We start from the raw sequence: 21,934 nt of genomic DNA, 5'->3' as shown, positions 1-21,934 counted from the left end.
ATGAATATAACGAAGGGACTGTTTGTAATTTATGAGAGGGGAGGGAGTGGTGCAAAAGAGGGAGGTTGGTCAAATAACCTTTTAAGTACTAGGAGGAACCGATGTTTTTATTTGGGGAGGGGGCTTAGGGGAGGGGCATACAAGTTAAAAAAAATATTGTTTCTTAAGAAAAAAGTGTGGCAATTTTTTTCCTTTAAAGATATTACGTTTTCTTAATTTGAAAAAATGGCTGTTTTTTGTTATTTTAACACTTTTACAGTGTTTTTTTTTCTTGAAATAATTTTGGCGATTTAAAAAAAAGATGGGGGGTAATTTTTTTTATTTATGGCAATTTCTAAAGAAAAAATGTTGGCCTTTTTCCCCAAAGCTTTTCCTGGCCTGGAACTATTATTTGCAAATTCCATGAATTTTTCAGGTTTTTCATAACAGTACGAACCCTTAGTCTAAACAAAACAAACAAGAGACAAACAGAAAAACACAACACAGCGAGCAACAACCTCAAGAAGCTTCACCTGTGAGGCTACACATCCTGGTCAACCACAACAAACAAATGCACACATGAAATATGGTCTCTTATTCCTGCAAATGACACCATTTGCTATTTTTGCTCACCCTCCCGTGAGCACAGTGACAAACAACTCCGAAATATGAATGCAAATAACATATTTAAAAGGGCCTAATAGCCATTTTCCAATACAATGCATCATTCTGATCAATTGTACTTATTCAGGTCGACACGCCTCCTTTAGCCTTCGCCTCTGATTGTATTTTCCAAATGCCAAGAGCAGATGAATCGCCGCCGCAGACACACAAGTCATTTAGCAACAATGAGGCCAAATGCTAAACACAGGGAAAATGCGATGCATGCCTCCTTTTCTCTCCTTTTCCCTGGATCACTACATCTTCAAGCCCTCAAATCACTCCGGGTCGCTTTTTTGTGATGCTTTTTCCTCCCCGCTGGCCTCTGTGGCGATCATCTAATTACACAAAGCTTCAGGACGGAAAGTCAAACCGCGGCAGAGCAGCACGAGGTATCATATTACGCCGTGATATTATTTTGGATTAAGACCACAGTCAGAGTCAAGCGCTGTCATTAATTTAGTCTGCTTTGACAGTATGGAAGGAGAGTAACATCTCTAATGAACGATAACAGCTACAATACCTGCTATTAAATCTTAAGGATGTGTCTCATACTAATGATGCAGTCTCCCTGGGATGACCTCGAGCTGTGAAGTGGATATGTGCACAGTGGACTTGTTTTGAGGAACAAGAAAGAGTTTTAATGGCTTTGAGAGTCAGCGGGCTGTCTTTGTGAGTCAAACTTCAAGCAAGCGTGGGGAGAGAAAAAGGAAGGAAGGCTGGACCGACCGCGGAGCCGTTTCTGGGTCTTACCTGTCCTGGCATGGCGTTTTCACAGAGGAGAGTTTCATAGTCGATGGCAAAGACCGGAGCATTATCATTTATGTCCAGCACTGTGATGAGAGCGATGCCTTTTCCAATTTGGGTTGGGTCCTCTGAAAGAGAAAGAGAGAGAAGAGAGTTTGTGTCAAAGCTTTCAGCAAACTTTCTTTGCTTTAATTCTGCCTTAACTTCGCCTTGGTGCACTCGGCCAATTTATGGAATATTGATCTTTCTCATGTGTTTTAATTAATCACAAAGAAGGCAGAAAAAAAGTGCTGTTGTAATGAAATATGCAGTGTGCCTCCAACAGCTGGCGTCCTTACCCACTCTGCTGCGGATCAGCCAAAGTGATTACACTCGTTGTCGGGGGAGAGGCTGCGTGTGTGGACGAGCCATCTTGCACTGTGTGGCTTCACGCCTCTGTCTGCCTGACACACACTGATGGCTAAATGGCTTCGTCTGAGTGCAAGATGATGATTTAGCCTGGCGTCGCCGCCAATGCCGGCCAGAGATGACGCGGTGACATTCGGGCCGGCTGATTTGATGGTGATAAAAAGGACGCGTGGAGCCTCGGGCCACAGGCTTCTTGTCATTGCCGCGGTCTGGCCAGAGCGGATGAAATGTGAGTGACTGCAGCTCAAATGCACAACATCCCTCAACCAAAGAGTCCCTGCACTCTCTTCAGTTACAAAGAACCTATTTACTATAAATACTGTCATCAGGCACACGGGGCAGTGGATTTTGTAGCCACTCAGTGAACTCAAAGATGTTTTCAGCTGGAAACAGCGCTCAAGTGTCACTATGTGTCAGAAGCCAGTACCTCATGCATGAGGGACTGTTGTGACATTTCATATGGCTATTATTATATGCTGCCTTCTCTTTGTTGCTATATCGGGCGAGCGCTCACACTCGGGAATCAACCGAGTAATGCGTCTGTGTGCTGTTAGATGTAAATAAAAACACATCTTTGAAGCAAAGAGTGATAAAAAGGTTTTGAAGAAAGATGAATACCCTTCCTCACACAGTGTTGAGTGTGAAGATGTGAAAGCAGAAGCACTGACAGGCTGGTTGTCTTCTTTAACTTATACTGATGTGACGCAGCTGTCGAAAGCGCTCTGCCGATCCTGTGCTGATGATTGTTGTCCGTTGTGTTTGCATGACGGCAACGGAACGATGCAAAGGCCGGAGGAGGAAAAAAAAAGGCACTCGTGTCCTTCGAGCTATTGAGACATGAACAGAAAGGCGGGCAGCACTTTTTCATATCACATTAACATAGTTCACCCGTGGGTGAGATCGCCCACCCTTAGTCAGCATCTCGTCCCCACGGCTCAGGGACATGTGGAGGTCAAAACAACCGCCCTGTGTGTGCATTAACATTCCCCAAGAGCCCTACAACAACCCCAACAACCACAATGCCCTCTGCACAGAAGGCTGTCAGACATTATGAAGAGGATAAAAGGAAAATGAGAAAGCATACAAAACCTTAGATTCAAACAAGTACACTGACTGTTTGCTAAATCCTGATGGATGATACAACACTACAAATTCTTAGAACTTTTTGAAACAGTGGGTCCTTAAATTTTAATAGGGGTAAACAAAAGAAGGATTATCATTTCTTGCCAGAGGGAATCAATTTTGCAGGATGAAATGACTAATCAAGCTAACATTTGCTCAGTTGGTTGGTGGAAAATACTGACTTTAATGTTTTCTTTGGCGTCCACTTGTCTTAAAATAAAGACCTTTTAATAATCTGTTTCTACTAGCGTTTTGGTTTTTTTTAATGAGCGCCAACATCTTGTTTCAATTGTTCCCGATGAGGAGAGCGTATGTAGCCTCCTGCACCCAGGGTCTTTTTTCAGAGTGCTCTGGCTTTTTTGTGCAGTCTTTTAGTTGAAAACTTTTCAGAAAGGTGCTGGTTTCATCATTGACACTTCTTCAGCTACTGTCTATCCCAAGTTGTATCACATGTTAATCAGAAACATCTCAAAAAAGACAGAAAAGCCTATTTGTGGAAGATCAACTTGACACCAAATGTTGCTGGTGAGCGTTGTGTTTTGTTTGTTCGCTGTCAAACATCTGTTAAAGGGATAGTTTACTGCTGAGTGTCAACAGTCAGCTCTGACAGGTGCGACAGATTTAAAAGTGTGTGCTGTGAGTCAACTTACGGCTCTCAATGGCGAAGATGGTGAGGTTATGAATTACGTTGACCTCTCGGTCCAGAGGCTTGGCCGTGCTGATGACCCCACTCAGAGCGTCCACGTTAAAGAAGCGCTCCAAGTCTGTGTTTCTGTCAATGGAGTACCTGGACAAAAATACACAAACACACACACACACACACACACACACAGTTGACACACTTTAAAAAAAATTGCTTTTTTACAGAGGTATTGATTTGACATTTTAGTGTTCCTTTTACATGTGAGAAATTTTTTTTGGTTCAATCAAACTGTGCAGCATTCACACTGAATATTTTCAGCTGATACCAAGATAAGTTTAATCAATCATCAATGAAGAGTGTTCACACTTTATACGATGTAAGATGTTTTCCGATCTAATCTCAAACTGTTAACGGTTAACGGTTAACACAAGTGCAGACTTTAGATTCAGACGTGCAGCAGGAACTTGGAACTTCATAGCACAAGTGAAACAAAACCCTATTAAATTTTGATCAAATTGAAGTCTGTCTTCTTGTCCCTCAGCACACAACACTGATCAAAACCTTTCAATACACAGCAACTCGTATTTCTAGAGAAAATTACAACTTCAATTAGCCTACATCCAAAGGGTATTATTGCAATGTAATTTGACTCTTGTGGCTGCATTAGTTCCACAATAATTTTAATTTCAACAGATGTAGTGAAATATATTGCAGACGCCGATAACAGTCACAGGAGCAAAAAGAGGCAATTTACAGCTACAATAGCGCAGTAATTTGATTTTCTGATTAAGATTACTAACAATCCTAACAGACCAAGCATGAATACCATACAATATTCATTCAATTAATGCAAAATAGGAGGAGTTCTCGGGAGTGACACCCCACAGACTGCCGATGTGAGTGCTTGTTTTGAGTCACAAATGCCACGACACAAGTGTTGAGTCTTGACCCTCCTGCAGGAATGCCCTTCTCTCGCTCAAGATGGCATTTCACTTTTGCAAATGCTGCACTCCTCGGCCCTCCCACCATCTGGCATTGTCTTTCCGACAGCCACATTGGGGACCTTCCAGGGTCTATAGATTCTGTGTTTGTATGGGCTGATTATGACACAAAGGGCCCCTGAGCACAAACATGCAAAAGGCTCCATCACCTCTTAGACAGAAGCAAGGCACGGATTTAATAGTTTTTTAGCATTTTGATTGTTGTTGTTTTGCATCTCTTTGTTGTTTTTATGCATCTGTCAGTAGCTTTGTGTCTCTTTGCAGTTTAATTTTGTGTCTATGGTTGTTTGTTTCCTCTTGGTGTTGTTGTTTTAAGTCTCTTTGTAGTTGCTCTCTGTATCTCTGATGAGATTTGTGTGTCTTTGTAGTCCTTTTGATGGTCTTTGTAGTTGCTTCCAGTCTCTCTGCAGTCATTTTGGGGGTTTTTGTGGCCCTTTTGCATCTCTGTAGTTGTTTAAAGTCTCTGTGTGATTGCTTTCCATCTCTTTAACACTATTTATTTCTCTATGTAGTCATTTAACATCTCTGTAATTTCTGTATGTCTCTATGTAAATATTTTGAGTCTTTTTGTGGTTGCTTTGCATCATTTTGCAGTCTTTTTGGCTCTTTGTGATTATTTTGACCCTTTTCATGCTTTTTGTGAGTCTGAAGCTGTTTTTCATCTCTTTGAAGTTGGTTGTGTCTCTTTGTGGTCATCTTGAGTCTCCTCCTGGTCAGAATATGTTAACTTGAGTGAAATTTTATAAGTGAAGGCCAGCAAGCCCCCTGACATTTTCGGTTATCCATTTATGTGTGTTTGCAGACAATATGGTTGAATGAATTATGAACACACATTGGTTGTGTGTACTTTATTTGGGAGCTGTATCTGGGATAGTAAGAGCATATTTCACTGTTTGAAATGGCTTAAAGATTAATGAAATAGCTGGTAAGAAAATCTTTGGTACCTGATGGCGTTGTTGGAAGTGTCAGGGTCATGGGCAGAGACTCTCCCGATTGAGGTGCCCACTCTGGCGTCTTCCGAGACAACCATCTTGCTAAGCGGTGTGGAAAAGACGGGCGGCTCATTCACATCTTCCACCGTCACCTTGACTGATGTCGTGTCGCTAAAAGGGCCCAGGCTCAAGAAGTTGGAGTCGATATTCCTGTTTGTGGCCTCGATTCTCAGAGAAAAGCTGCTCTTTGTTTCAAAGTCCAGAGGCTGCAGGAGACAGAATGCACAACATACATGAGAGATGTTCACTTTTCTTGCCAGAATAAGAGAGGTGGAAAAAACGTTCAGTGCTTTTTACTTGAAGACTACACTGCGGTGGCTACTTCACATTTTTGTAGCCAGTCAAGGGTTTTTATATATGCATGTAAATTTGTAAATCATTCTTACAATGCAGAGATATTGATCCAAATTAAGGATGTGGATTCTAAAGACCAATTTCAATTTAACACACTCAGATTTAAACAAAGTCATTTGCTGATGGATTATAGTTACTTTGTGCTGTGAATGCAATAATATTGATTTTCAGACAGACACACAACATGGTGAAAAGCACTCAGAAATGAATGCTTCTGGAACATTTTGTCATTTTGTCTGGGTTATCGAGCTCCGCATTGCAACATATAATAAACCGCAGGAGCACACTGATTTGACACTTTCATTGTCAGTGACTGTCCAATGTTGTAATTGTCTGAGTTTGGTGCAAAACAAACAAAGGGTCAAATTGCCCCATCTGACAAGAATTGCTAGTGTCCAACAATGGCTCTCCCTCTGTTATAAAAGAGCTGCAGCAATGAACTGTCACATCCATGTGGCCTGAGGAGCCCATTTCAACTCCTCTGAAACCATGAAATGTAAAGTGTGAGCCACGAGCGCCGGGGCGTCCAAAAGTGAGGCAAGAATTTGCAAGAAATTTCCTGTGTAAATGAATGTGGCTTTGTTACACATTAAACTTGAGATGTTTTATTTTACTTATGTAGGCGGATGTCAATGATGCTATTTATAGCATCTTGGTTCCCATGGTGAGTTTATTAAGGTACCCATGAAATGAAAACTACATTTTCACAGTTTTATTCCTGCTTCCCTGTGTTAATTTATCTCTTTTTATGTGTCAATTATATGTAAAAAAAAAATCAGTATCATGGTATTTTTGCATTAAAATTCTCTTCCTGTATAACAGCTTCAAATGTTTGATGGCTCATCCTGCAGTCACAAAGTTTTACAACACTGTGAAACCAGACTTCTCTGTTTGTAGGTAGTAGTAGCTAGCAGAGCAGTGAGCTAAGAAGATGTTTGGATATCAGTGGGCAAAACCTTTTGTTTTCATTCTTAATACAACCTAGTGGATTTCTAACTCCTTAATTTCTTCTGTGTCCTTCTCATCTAATGGCATCTAACGAATGAGGTGTATTGTAGAGCCGACAGCTGGCTGTAGCTCTATATCGTGCCAAACTCTAAACCACCCCCTTTTAAGCTGTCCAGTCAAATTCAATGGATTTCAATTAAACTGCTGAAATATTCTGTTTCTGACTTTAAAGTGTGTAGCGCAGCTCAAAAATCGGATCAAAAACAGGCTAAAATTGTACACTTGGCTAAAGAGGGCTTGTAGAACGTCGTGAAATCGAGACTCACAGACAAAGGGTGAGTGAAATAACAACAATATATGATATAATGTTACCATATCTACTGTTAGGGTTAACTTCAGCTCCTTCAGCTGACACAACCCAAGCATCTGAGAGCAGAGAAAACTGATGTGTGGACAATAACATACTTATCTGTGGTGTGACAGACTTATTAAACATATTTATTTTTGCTTTACTCAGACTGAACGTGTTTAAGTGTCTCTCTTTCCTTTGTCAGTCTTAACAGTGATCTCCATACTGTTGTGCTGTGTGGAGCTGTTGTGGTAGCAAACCTTAGAGTGGCCATGGGATGTTTACTTCAATCAAAGGTTCTCAAGATAGTCAATGCTGATTTGTCGTTAGTGATTATCACTTAAAGGTGCAGAAGACAATTTGAAACCAAGTGAGGTGGTTAAAGAGGAGAAAGGGAAACAGAAAGAGGCAGTCCTGCTAATATCCTCCAGTAAACAAAGCATGTGAAATTGTGCCATTATGTTTTTTTCTGTTTACTTTAACCAAAGAATGGATCACTGTTTCCTCAGGCACTACAGTTTTGCGCTTGTGCACTATCCAATACACCACAGATCCAAATAGGCCAGAGTTACAGTACAAGGCTGGAGTTTCTCTACGTTTGTCTTGCTGCCAAATCCCATGAAAAGAACAAAACCAAAAATGTTTGAGTCTGTCCCTAGTGCATAAACTCCCACTAAATACTGTTAATATTTAATAACAAGACACAGATAAATAGTTTAGGGTCCTGAAACTGCAGGGTTCTGTAGTTCTTAAAAAATGATACTCAAACTGGAGCAAATAGTGGATTTGTTGGTGACTATGTTTTGCTTCAGATTAATACACATTTGATGCTCTAATAAATATTAACAGCTGCAGGACAGTGTGAGAAGTAAGGATGACTCAAACTAAATGACAGTGCCCAGGTTAATCCTAATAAAGGAACACATCACAGAGTGCAATGATGTGGCTCATGGATGTGTATTTTTAATGTTTTTTGGTCAACAACAAAGCTCACTCTCACGTTTTTATGCTTCGTCAGATTGGCTTCAGCATCTATTTTAGCAACTGCAACCAGTCCTTCCCTCGCTTGCCGATTTTACAGAAAACACGCAAAATCCCATAGCACTCAGCTCTTTAATGGGGACTTATTGGAGATCATTCATTGTTGGTTTGGGGCTAAAATGACGTAGGGCTCTATTTTACGCTTGTCGCAAGGCAGCGCATGGCGCAACGCAAATGCCATTGCTAGTGTCAGACCCTAAAGCCAATGTGCCACTGAATGAATAAAAGCTGATTTGAAATCAAAGGCACAGCCTGTATCCTGCTATTAAAAGGGTGGATTATTCAGATGGCACGATGCGCCTGCACGCGGTTCAGATGTTTGGATAAGTCAGGTGGAACATCATAATACAGCCCTCAAAGTCGCAGCATTTTTTGTGGTATGTTGTGTGTTGCATAACACTGATATAGATGTGGACATACATGCGGGCACATTAGTAGGAAGGCTTGAGGTTTACCTGCGTGTGCCGATGCCAGTTAACCCAAATATGCCAGCAGCAACACGTGCACTGTGAGATCAGCTGGCTCCTCACGTTTCTGCTTGATTTTAAGGCTGAGCGGCGAGCTTCGTTTACCCCTCCTCCTCACATCATTTGCATTTAAAGGCCACTGTGGAGGTCCCAAAAAATTATTGAACCTACACCGCCATGTCCTCTCATGCCTGCTTTACCTCTGCTGCTTTGGGTGCATATCTGCTACTTCCGCAAATTATCTGCTCGCGGGCCTTCACCTCGCGCACAAACAGATCGGTGTTTTCAGCAGAACACCTCTTACATCTGTAATTCGCCAAATCCGTCATTTAGATTGCAATATGCCATTTCCTGACGCACTGGTTTTCAAAGAGAATGGCACCTGACACACAGATTGGTTGATTCATTTTCTGCCCCAAAACACACCCATGACTAATTCAGAGTGTAATTTCAACCTCTCTGCGCCGTGCGCCTCACCTTGCGCCCAGGTTATCCGCGTTTAACTAGCCAAATGGACTTCGGCAAGCCCTAAACGCATTTGCTCCTTCCGCTTTAGACCGTGCGCAATAGATCGTCTAAAAAGGGACCATAGAGTTTTAAGATTGATTCATATCTGTTGGTTTACTACACTATTTTTTCCTGGTAACATGTTAGATTTTAGACATAAAAAATAAATGCATAAATGCAGCTTTCACAGTCGGAGTTGGCATCCAGCAGGAAGAAAAATGTAGTCTTTTGATCTTGTGGTATTTCTTTGTAAGTATTTGCAGGTAGAAAAAGCATTTAACTGTGTGTGCAATAGTCACACTAGTTCAATCAATATTCTGAGCAATATTCAATGCCACACCGCCTGCTCAAGTACAGGGCTTACCCAACAGCTGGAAAATTCTGCCCTATGTCTCACTGACTTTAAGGTGGAGGGAGGCTGTCGCAGGTTTCAGTTTCTGACAAAACCAGAGGCCATCTTCGTTTCTATCCCGTTTTATATGCAGTACCTTCAGAAGGATGATGACCCCGTCTTGTGTGTTCTCATCTGTTGTTATGTTGAACATGCCGGGCCCGTCGCCGTCCATGATCCTGTAGTCCATCTCAGCATTGGAGCCTATATCAGCATCAGCCGCTTTGATTCTGGCCACCACAGATTGCACCGGCAGCGACTCCAGCACCGTGTACTGATAGTTCTCTGGAAGAGGAAGGACAGGAGCGGATGCTTGTAATGGATGCGCTTATTTCACCACCAACTCACCTTCAAGCAGCTCAGCTTTTCTTATACCCCTTCAGCTTTGATTTGGCTGTGTGGCTCCTCAATAAATTCATGTTGCATAACACAGACAGGCAGCAGTAGTGGCACACATGGAATAAAGCACTTTGCTTCCCCTTCACACTGCAGCAGAAGCAGCGGAGAAGGAGATTGGAAAGTAAAAACATGCAATTAAGAAAGCAAAGACTAATTCTGGCTGCCATATTTCTGCAAGTTTTACAGCTTAGAGAATACATTTAGCAAAATACAGAACCCTCTAAACATAGCCCAACTAGAGTTACTGCCACACAGTTGTGTACCTCTACACACCATTTAAGTTACACTTACAGTTTACATCCATGTCTGTGACAACATGAATGCTTCACACACATCTTCCCTCCGCAGAAAAGAAGATCTATATAATCAGCACAGTTTCAAGGTGGGAATTAGTATTACCAATTTAGTATCCTGCCAAATGATTCTCCTTCTGTTTCCAAGAGGCAATGCTGAGTAAGGGCCAGAAAAGTATTTTTGTAACATTATAGTGTCACAGTGAAGATGATGTTTGAGCTTTTGGATATAAATATTATCTTATATTTGTGTTAAATTTTAGCATATGAATTCATGCATTATGGCAAAAAACATATTTAGCAAAAAAGTGACTTTGAGCCTACATCACCAAATTCTACTCAGTTCATCCTTGGGTCTAAGTAAACGTTTGTGCCAAATTTAAAGAAATTCTCTTGATGTGTTCTTGAGATACCACATTCACAAGAACAAGACATACAAGGTCACAGTGACCTTGACCTTTGACCTATGACTACCAAAATCTAATCGCTGCATCCTTGAGTCCAAGTAGATGCTCATACTAAATTTGAAGAGATTCCCTGAAGGCGTTCTTGAGATATTGTGAGAAGAATGGGACGGACAACCTGAAAACATAATGCTTCTGGCCTCGGCTATCGCTGGCACGGAAACATAAAGAAAAAGGAAAAAAAGGTAAGTCGAGCCATGCTTAGATCCCTTTGGTACCTTTTCACGGGATGAAATGTCCACTTGAAGATTCTATTACTCCAAAACTCTCCATTGTGTTCCCTGAGCTTTTGTCTGACCTCTCGGATTTAAAGTACTCTTATAAGAATAAAGAAGGGAATCATATTCATAATCATAATCTCTCCAATCACCATGGCGGAGCTCATTACCAGACCTTTCTGTGTTCCTCACAGTGTCTCCCTCAGCCACCGTCTAAATGCTAATCTGCCTGACATTGTTTGCCGCCATGTAATCTTTATAATGGCTTTTTAATTTGCCGTGGAATAGCAGCTCTTTAAAAGACCGAAGAATTACTTTCCTCCCTCCGATTTGCCCCATGTACCTACCCTACCCTTTCAATACCCTGCTCTTTTCCCTCCCCCCACCCTGGCTGTCCACTCATGCAGCTAACCTTGGCTTCTCTTCTCTCATTTCTTCCAAGGACTAGCTATGGCTCCTGGACTCTATCAGCTCTGATGCTCCATAATGGTCTATCGATTCTGACCCATGACCCTGCGAGCACGACAGCAGGAGCAAAACCCCAAACTCCTCCAAAGTCTCTTTCTTCCCAGCGTGACAGCACTGGGTTAAAACGGCATTGATGACTTGTTGTGCAAACTTGAACCTTTCTTTCCCCCCCAGGGGCCTGCAAATTGACTTTGCTTCATGGCAGTCCAGTGGTGAGTGCACCAGCCAGACAGTGGTTGGGCTATCAGCGGTAAACCGATTGCCGGGCGCTTCGGATTATCATGAGAAGCACTGCATGCCTTTGAATCTTAAAGCTCGGCCTGGAACCCATTTGCAGCCCGTGAAATAGGCTGACAACAAAAAAACGGAGCCTGATTGATCCTGGTATCCGACGCAGAAGCAGCCCCCAGCTCTGATGAAGAGTAAAGCAAGGAGGTGCACACCTTGCAGGAAGGCTGTTTTTTAATTTACGCGTAAAAAGTCCAAATGTTTTCTGAAATGCAGCAAAGTTACAAAGATAACGAGGGAATGGAGTTAGGACGGCAGTTAACTTAACCTTAGAAAACTCAGAAATGAAGTTTAACGGTGAAGATTTAATGAGTGTGTTTGGCTTTTAAGATTTCTGAGTACTTTCTGTTTGTCTATATTCTAGCACACATTACAGGAGAAGTGTTGTTACAGACAATACAGCAAATTTAATATTTTCTAATGATTTACTTTCAAGGGTGGAATAACATTCCAGCCCTGCGTACAGTACAAAGTATGCCCTCATTTAATTCTCTGAGTTCAAGTGGTTTTTCAGCGATAATAGATCTTTAAAGCCCCATTCAGCTGGAACAAAAACACATGCAAATGAAGCAAGGAGCTGGTGGTTTTACTCTGATTGCTGAGTAGCTGTTGAAACATGGCATGTACTGTACACGACAAGCCTAATTGACCCTGTAGGGACAATCAGGAACAGGAGTCTTACTGTGAGTGAATCGAGGCGGGTTGTCGTTGACATCGGTAAGCGTGACAGTAACGGAGGTGGTGCCGGAGAGGCCGCCCATCTGGCCGACCATGTCTTTGGCCTGGATGACGAGCACGTACTGGTCCCTCGTCTCCCGGTCCATGTTGGGCAGAGCCGTTCTGATGACACCTGAAGAGAGAGGCAGAGTCGGACATAATGAACCCACAGATTAACTCATAGGCTTCATCTAGCTCCACATCCGAACTGACTTTAAACACGATATTATTTAAGTTATTTGAACCAGAGAGCCTACAATGTTTCTGTAAATAACTGTCAGTGTGTGATTGATTTGGTCAAATCAACACTGACATGTACATTTAAAAAAGTTGGCATTAATGCTACCACCAGATTTCAGCCAATATTTCAATGCTTTTATCTGTCTATTTCATAAATTTATCTATTACTTTTAGCTAACTATTTCAACCACTTACAACCGTTTTTCCGTTACTTGTAGCAGATGTTGACTATATCAGCCATTTATCCAGTACTTTCAGATGACTATTTTAAATGTCTATCCATTACTTTTAGTAAATGTTAACCATTTCAACCATTTATCCATACTTTAAGATAACCTTTTCCACACTTAATCTAATATTTTTAGCTTACTATTTAATCAGTTTATCTATTACTTTCTCTTCCTATTTAAAATGTTTATCTGTTACTTCAAGATAATTGGTTCATCTGTTTATCCATTACTTTTAGATAACTATTTTAAATTAACCATTACTTTAGCTAACTTTTTCAAGTATTCTTCCAGTGCTTTTATGTAAATATTTTAATTGTTTATCCAGTACTTTTAGCAAAGGTTAACTATTTCAACCATTTATCTATAAATGTTACTTTCAGCTGATTTCATCCGTTTGTCCATAACTTTTAGCTAAATTTTTCAACTATTATCCATTACGTCTAGCTATTTCAAATGTACAACCAATACTTTTTGAGTATGAGTTCAACTACAATACTTGAAATGGTCAGTAAAAGTTATGGATAAATGGTTTAAACAGTTATTTAAACTCTTTATTCAACAGTTTGCAACTCTTAGACCCTTCTTTTCTCTTGCTAGTTTTTATGCACTCCATGAACACGCAACAGTGAGTGGTCTTTTTTAATCAAATTGTAATTCCTAATTTATTTATTTTTTTATTAGTTGAGCTCTACAATTAATTTATAATGAGAAATACTATTTATGCTTTGATAGTTGTGTTTGTTTATTTTCATCTATATTTTGCTAGTTCTTCTATCAAGATGACTGACTGCCGTCAATGTACTTTGCCATAGAGCTTCAAATGTTGGTTTTTAATACAAAAGTATGAAAAGGGCTTCAACAGTACTAAACAAAACTGAATAAAAGACATCAACAAAATTACACTTCCTGCCCTGAAATTATTTCAAGTACCACGTTGGTTGACAAGTAGACCAGTCAAGTACAGTAAGGCTCTATTCATGTCAAAATGGATGGTCTAAAAATATAAATTCACACTGGAAGAACCTGTTCACATCCACCCTTCAAGAAGTGATTACAGAAACACATGACTCGAGGTTAATGGGTGGGTGTCCATCATGGATGGTAGCTTGTTTACACAACAGCAATGAAGTGTGACTCTTACGTGCCCTCAAATGTGCTGTCACTCCAAATAGTTTGGTAGTCTGACATATGATGAGGTTAATGTTAAGACGCTGTCAGAAAAGTGAGCACATACAAGGGGACACTTTAGCCGCCAGGGGAGGCATTATCTGTCTGGTCTGCTGTCATGATTGATCTGTCATCAGAAAGGGATCAGAGATGTGACAACACCGGCATCAAATGACTGGCATTTATCTGTTTGCACCTGAGCCGCGGTACGAAACAGCTAAGCCAAGATGTGGTACACAGGCACAAACTACTAAAAAGCTTGCAGAATAATCTTTTTCATTAATGACATTTTTCTAAATCTCTATTTTATCTCCGGACTACAAAGATGATAATTCCAGAAAAATTAACGCCACGCATTTAAATGCAAAGAAAGTGTCCTAATCCCTCAAAAGCAATCACTGTTGCTTTCACAGTTAATGACTTACCACACAATGTGTTTCATTCATTAAACGCCACTTATTAAAGATTCATACAGAACATGGAAGATTACTTATTAGGAAACACACAAAGCCGCAGCACACAATTCCTGAATAAATGAATCATTTTTTAGTTGCTTTATCGCATTCACAGCATGATGAAGCAGATCAAAGTGCAGCCTGAGCTTTGCATCAGCACCTGAAGAATTTCTCATAATCCTTTAAATTACACAGAAATTTGACATGTAATTGAGGTCCAATCTCCCGAGGATGAAAAAAAACCACTTTTTATTTGCTCATTACTTGTATTGTAGAATCTCAATCAGCTTTGCCCTTGACTGTGTTGATTTCAGATAAGGAAACACCAAGAATGGGTTTATGTCAAATAAACTGCAATCAATAGCATGATTAAGGTTTGCCAGTACTTTTTTTTGTTTGGTGATGGACGTTTTACTAAGATTTAGGAATAAAAATAAACATAAAACAAGGATTAAAGGATCTTCAAACAGAAAACGAAGTCAATAATTTGACAAAAAAAAAGAAAAAAGTGGAAAGTACAAGTAAAATAAGAGTTGAAAAGAGGCTGTGTTGTAATTGGAACCAAGCGATCAAAAGCATGGGTGTGTGTGTGTGTGTGTGTGTGCGCGTGTGTGTGTGTGTGTACATGAAGGGGAGCTAAGCCATGGGTTTGTCTTTAAAGGCCATTAATGTAGTGAAGAAATCTTTCCTTTTTCCAATAATACCATACTATCCGTCCAGCAGACAGAAGGATACCTGTTCATATGCCTCCACCCAAGTAAGCGGATAATTCCAGTCTGTGTTTGATGGTGCGTGAGCTGACTTCCTATGTTGGACAAGCAGTCTTCCCAACATGATAGTGGTCCTAACCCATTCACTTTATTGTTTATCTGAACACACGCACATCTGCATTGCATCTTTTCATGCTCTTTCTTCTGTTTAAAAGCAAAAGCACGATTCTTTGCTTAGAGTTCCCAGCTTCATTATCCTTTACTTGATAAAAAGCTGTTTTAAAGCTAAAAGGAAAGCTATTTTTATTGTTTTTCAGGCAAGGAAGTAACCATTTAGATTCAGATAGATTTGAAACTTCTCCTTTGTGCCAAGCATGTAGGAGAACCTTGGTGGTTGACGACAACACGGAAACTCAAAAAACATGTATGGAGCCAGTCTATCTAGAGCCAGTGTTTGGTTTGTCTGTTCTGGGCTACTGTAGAAACATCATGATAGACTCTGTATAAGAGGAAACTCTCCATATATAGATATAAACTTCTCCTTCTGAGGAAACGAAACACAATGTTTCATATTTTCATGTTATTGTAACATAATAATAACATGGTGATGAATGTTATACTCAATTTCTGCCAATATATCCCCCTAAATCCTACACACTGGACCTTAAAATAAAGGATCTGACTACTTCTTTCACCACAGAATACTGCATACAAAACCAAACTGCATGCCTAGCCCACCCCATTTTACATAAGTAAAGATTACTTAAAATGCAAAGTCTTACTGGTTCTCACAAGAATAGTACAAGTTCAAGCACACACACACACTCTCACATACACACACACATGCACATAGTATTTGCAATTCCAGGAACAAAGGAGGAAAGACAAACAAATCAGGGAAAGTGGGTCAAAAGACTTCAAGAGAAAAATGAAGATGCCTTTTGACCGTCAACCGCGGGTGTACTTGAAAATAAACAATTCCATTAAGTGTTTAATTTTCTCTCTCTGCCATCCTTTATTAATGTCATTACAGTCCCTCCAGCTGAAAACTGTTATTGGCTGCTCTAACTAAATGGCTCAGTTAGCTAAATTATAGTGAGCTGTCCACTTTCTTTTCTCCAAAGTCGCTGCCAGTGGGCTTTGCAGTGGGATGACGGTGGTCAATAAAGCAATAATCTTTTGCTGTTGCTCTGCAAAACATGCCATTTCATTCCTGCATCGAATAATGAACAGTGGGACGTTGTCATGCAGCAGTGAGGGAAAACAAGGCAGCCCTTCTCTCCTTTGGTAAAGCCTCAATGACAAAGTCAAAACATGTCATCTGCTTCTTTTTTGGATGCTTTTATGCCGAGAATTACAGGCAGCTATGTCGGTGCTGTGGACATTCTTCCATCTACTCCGTTTATCCCTTGCATCCATCCTCCATCCATCCTTTCATCACTCCGCTGTCGCATCTTACAAAGTGTAAGCCCGTAGCCAATTAAAGAGCACCACCACTGCTCTGGTGCTCACTGCAGCTTCACCTGTGAACCCTGTTTACTTGAGTTGCATCAGAAAAGGTTACTTCGAGCCTCCAAGGCAGCGAGGCTCCCATAATTCTAGCTAGATACAAACAGAACAAAACATTTTTTTTTCCTGCTCTGTACTCCATACAACATCACCACAGGGACAAAGCATGCATGTCTAGACTTGAAAGAGGCATCTTTATCTTTAAACATTCGGAAAAAGCAAAGCTGAGGAGGAAGCCAGATAATGGCTGGATTATAATAACAGCTGCAACGGATGGCTCCTAAAAGGTGAAATAAACTAGAAAAAGCTTGTGTAGCCGGCAGTGAGACAAATGAATGGTCGCACTAAACCATAGATAGGCTTCACACACACAATTGATATACTATTTAATATCAGCTTGGTGTGTTCGAGCCGGAGAGATATTGGCTGTGGTTAATGATGCCATGAATCCTGATTCTAGTGCAAAAAAAAAAAAAAAACAGAGACATGTTTCTCCTCCCGCCTGGCCACAAGCACACATACTTCTCACTGAGCGACACTGCTAATCCACACGCCGATGTTACGAGACTGTTGTTTGTCTGCTGGGTGCCAGCCCCCCTCGCTCTCTATCTCTGTTACCCCGTGCGGCGCTGGTGTCATTCCTGGGGAGCGGCGATGATTAAAATCCTTCTGTCGCTATCACGGCACGGCCTCGCATTGCGCCGTGACTCCTTGCCTCCGGTGCAAGCCAGACGCATTGTAGCCGTGCATTTATCTAGCTGTCTCCACACCACTGGCGGCAGACGGGTGGGCCATGCTCCCTGCTAAAGCCCAGATACTTGACATTTGTCTTGGGAAGAGGAAATAAAAGTACAGACTTTGGGAGGAAGCCTCTGGCTCTGCGTGCAGCTATGAGAGGTACTGATGAAGGTGACGAACACTTAAACATGAAGGGTGCAGTATGTGATTTGCCGAGCCCCCGGGCGGTCCGCTTATAAAGAATAGGTCCCATAACACAAAAACAGGCCATACAAACAGGGAATAAAACCTCCTGCCCTGTTAGTTTATTACAGAGTGACATTCAAGCATCATTCTCTAATCACGGGTCACTATACCTGCTCAGTGTGAAGAGGGCCACAACACAGAGGACCCAAACATGTTATAGAGCACAGGATCTATTCATTTGTGATGTTAAGGCTGAGAGGAAGTGCGCTCATCTGTGCACATATCCAGGTGGTGTGTTGCTGTTTGTGATTAGAATTGAAAAATTGCATCTCCCTCTCTATATTACAGGAGGCAGCCAGATTTATATCTAGCCTTCAGCTGTAATGTTCTCAATTTAGTGCAGTCGCCACCACAAGTACAAAGCCACAACAACACAACCTTTTAAAAAAAGGGGGGGTTAAGGCAAGTACGCAAGGGTTTAAAGGTCCAGTGTGTAGGATTAAGGAGGATATACTGACAGATATGGAATATTTTTCTTTAGAGTACCATCACCTGAACATAAGAATATTTGTGTTTATTTGTGTTACCTCAGAAAGTGCCGTTTATGTCTACATAGTGAGCAGTTCCTTGTATAAAGAGAAAACATAAATAAATTGCCATGTTGCACTGCTGTGTTTCCAGATCAGACAAACCAACACTGGCTCCAGATAGGAAAGACCAAAATTAACTTTTTGACTTATCAGATGAAAAAATCCACCTGCCAAACATATTTTCAACTGGCGGCAAGTCATAGTTTGGATTAATTTATGAGAAAAAATGTCAAAACTTTTCCATGACTTTTCAAGGACGCAGATTTTTTTTCTTCACCCTGCTTGCCAGGTGTTTTTTAAATATATCCAATTTTAACTGTTCAAACACCATTACAGCTGGCTGGCAGATGATCTAAATCAGTAAATTAGAATTTTTATTCTGCAACCATGAATTTAATTAGGTGCTTGTGATAGTTCCCCCGAATTACTTTTTAGAGTTATCAGAAAAAAAATGGGCGCACATAAGCAGGGGTTAAGCTAGAAGCTCTTCTTTGATGCTGAACAGTTAAGGAAAAACACGGATTGTAACATAAAACTGCTTTATTTTGTGCTTTTACTGGTTTTAGTCACCAGGTCTGTTGGTGTTGGTGAAGAAGAGACCTCCGTGAATATTTTGGCTCTTGTTAAAAACCTCCTGAACAATGAACATTGAAGGAATTTTTACCAGGAGAAGTTTCAGGTGGTTGCAATCAGCAACCCTCACCTCTAGATGCCACTAAATCCCACTTAATCTTACACACTGCTCCTTTAAAAAGGTCACCCTAATATCTTAATCATAGGTTGATTGGAGCAAACCCATCCCCCCCGACCTCTGCGTCAAAATCTAACATGTAATGATCACACAGGGATCGGACCTGGCCTTTTCCTTTGTTTGAACGTTTGCAGTTTAATTAGATTCTCAGGCTGAAAAGAGACAAAGCTCGGTCTGTCCGGGCGCCTCTCACCTGAGTGCCTGTCATATTCAGATGTCATACTCGTGTTGCTCTGAGAGGCAAGCCGTGTCACATCTTAAATACCCCCTTCAGAGTGTAATTAATCCTCTCATTCAAGCACCTGGCGTTTTCTACTAACTAAATTCTGCTCTTGTTATTCCAGACATTGAGGCTTCTGAGCATGCATGCATGCTTAGCAGTGTTAATGTGCGCGGATAATTGTCTCTAAAGGACTTGCCGTATCGCCAAGGTGTATGGAGCTGCAGGCAGCTGTTCAAACCTCCTTGAGCCTGCCATCAATTAGAACGCAGTCCTTAACACATTTCAGCTTCACCTTCAAACTAAACCACGAGCTATCAATCAATATATATTACAAAATACTGTCTTAACTGAGCACCTTTAGGCGCTTCAACTTATGTATTTTGCCGACATTATGTGTTGCTTCGAAGTTATTGGAGCTATTCAGGATTAAGTACTTTTCCCAAGGGCACCTTGTAGATTCAATTTGGGATTAAGAACCAGAGTAAAGAGACTTGTTAGACGAAAAAGAGCCAGGATGCTACCCACCTAACACTGGGGTCACACACATCCTCCTCCCCCCTCTGACCATTAGCCCTCTGCCACTTAATCGCTTGCGCAGTATTGCAGTGTGGAGCTTAGAGTGTATTTCAGCCCAGGCACTCTGTCAAAGTCACCCTCTGCTATGGCCCAGGCGTGTGCTGCAAATGGGACTAATTAGTAACTTGCAAAGGCAGAAGCACAACGCTCATCCCACAACACTCAATCCTGGTCCGCTGTCTAAAAAGCTGGTGTCTCACCCCCCGAGTGCAGCCTGAAAGATACATGGTATTGACAATATGTTAAAAACTAACAGTTAACACAAACAATGGGTCCCTTTCACAGCCAGTACGGGAGGCAGCAACAGTATTTAACACCTGTACAACTCAAAGCCACTTGAAGCCAGCCTGCAATTTTTCAAAGAAAAATAAACCCCCAAAAAACTCAAGACTTTTCTGAGAAAAGACTCATTCAGTGCACTTTGTGTTTTTCCATAAAGATAGATAGCTCGATAGATAGAAATGTATTAATTATCCGGTAACTTCCAGTGTACTCACAGTTCAGCAAAAGTTTGTCTAACTTAGATAGACTGACTCTGCAAAAAATGACTTATTCAAAAAATGCTTATTTCTTGTTTGCATTGTTTGACATGCATTCATTAACTGCTACTTATCATTTGCAGTGATTTTGCAATAAGTTGTGTTTTGCTCAGGTTATTTCCCCCAACACAAACACTAATTACACTATTAATTCAGGGTCTGACTGGCCCACAGATGATGTGTGTCTCCTCCAGGCTTCATTATAGCAGGACTATGTAACTTTCGCTTAACAGCAGCCAGTTCGGCAACACGGTAAAAAATAGCAAATGTAAAAATGTAGCACAAGTTTAGAAGAATCATTAAGTCTATAAAATAACTCGGGAATATCAGTTACACAATATCTATTTAAATTTGGCTAACATTTACTAACATTCGTCACCAGTTGTAGTAGTTGTTTAATGCCTATTTCTAAGTGTGTAGCATGAAATGATGCCACACACCACAGCATTTATAGCCTATGCTAATTTGCAACGCCCACTCCTCGATGGGCCTTTAGTATACATAAAACTCAATAACGAGAAAATTAAAAAAGAAAAACTTAACAATAAATGCGTACATTAAGAACACAAAACTCACAACTCAACAAGCAAATAGAGACAGAGCAGTACAAAACATAAACTCTAATACAATAAAGCCCTACCAGACCTAGCAAAACTTCTGTTTATATTGAAACCAGAAGTTAAAAGAAGTATTAAGAGCTTTTACTTGAGAGCTTTTACTTAAGTAAAAATAGCAATTACACAGTCAGGAAATACTCACTAACAAATAGTTCCTCCATTCAAACTCTTACTTAAGTAGGTTGAAAGCACAAATGTATTAGCATCAAATATACTGAAAGTACCAAAAGTAAAAGCAGGGAAATATAGAAGACTTCCACCTGCCCTGCATTCACAGACCCGCAAAAACGTCCCAATTGAGAGAGGGGACACAGAATGACATAAGTAAAAATAGAATATTTGTCTCCAAATGTTGAGATTATCAAAAATGTAAATACTTAACTGTACTTAAGTAAAGCACATAAACTGTACTTACTAGCAGTAGTTAATGTGTTTTGTTGCTTTCCAGCACTGAAATTAAGCTATGATGCGTTTTACTTCTTTTTTAACTGCACAGGCACATTTCTTCTTATTGTATGACATGCTTATAAACCTCTCTAAATTCTTATGTGATGTGATGGAAAATCTGTAAAAGTAAAATTGTATCAACATGCAAACAAAAACATGTAAATGACAGTCAGTCTTATGATCTAAGAATGGCATGATAGACGCTTTAAGCACACGGACAGCTCTATGCAAAAACACAACGTAGGCAGACTGACATTTGACGACATCCCTGCATCATGTCTCATTCAACATGCTGGTTGTTTCGCAGTGGAGAGAATGGCATGTAGCAGGAGCCGACAGTGGTTCATGTCACAGTCTACTGTAGGAGAACACAGGCCACTTACAGTGAGCAATCAAAACCCATTAAAGCTTTTGAAATATCAACCTTGGGGTTTAAAGAATCCACTTAGCTTAATGAAAAACACGTCAGCAAGTGAGGCTGCGAAAGTGTGAGCTCTGTT

At 40.7% G+C, this 21,934-nt stretch overlaps 1 protein-coding gene across 1 annotated transcript in view; it reads right to left on the bottom strand.

The window, feature by feature from the left end:
* Positions 1–520: 520 nt before the first annotated feature.
* Positions 521–21,934, bottom strand: part of LOC121960971 (cadherin-7) — an 86,295-nt gene continuing 64,881 nt past the window's right edge. Inside the window, exons 4-9 of the mRNA XM_042510875.1 lie at positions 12,422–12,589; positions 9,707–9,894; positions 5,505–5,758; positions 3,567–3,703; positions 1,393–1,514; positions 521–529 (exon numbers count right to left, since the gene is read on the bottom strand). Coding sequence (XP_042366809.1) covers positions 521–529; positions 1,393–1,514; positions 3,567–3,703; positions 5,505–5,758; positions 9,707–9,894; positions 12,422–12,589 — 878 coding nt within the window. The remainder of the gene's footprint in view (positions 530–1,392; positions 1,515–3,566; positions 3,704–5,504; positions 5,759–9,706; positions 9,895–12,421; positions 12,590–21,934) is intronic.

The sequence above is a fragment of the Plectropomus leopardus genome, chromosome 21, assembly GCF_008729295.1.
Source record: "Plectropomus leopardus isolate mb chromosome 21, YSFRI_Pleo_2.0, whole genome shotgun sequence".
Classification (NCBI taxonomy): Eukaryota; Metazoa; Chordata; class Actinopteri; order Perciformes; family Serranidae; genus Plectropomus; species Plectropomus leopardus.
This window is presented reverse-complemented; position numbering and strand designations above follow the sequence as displayed.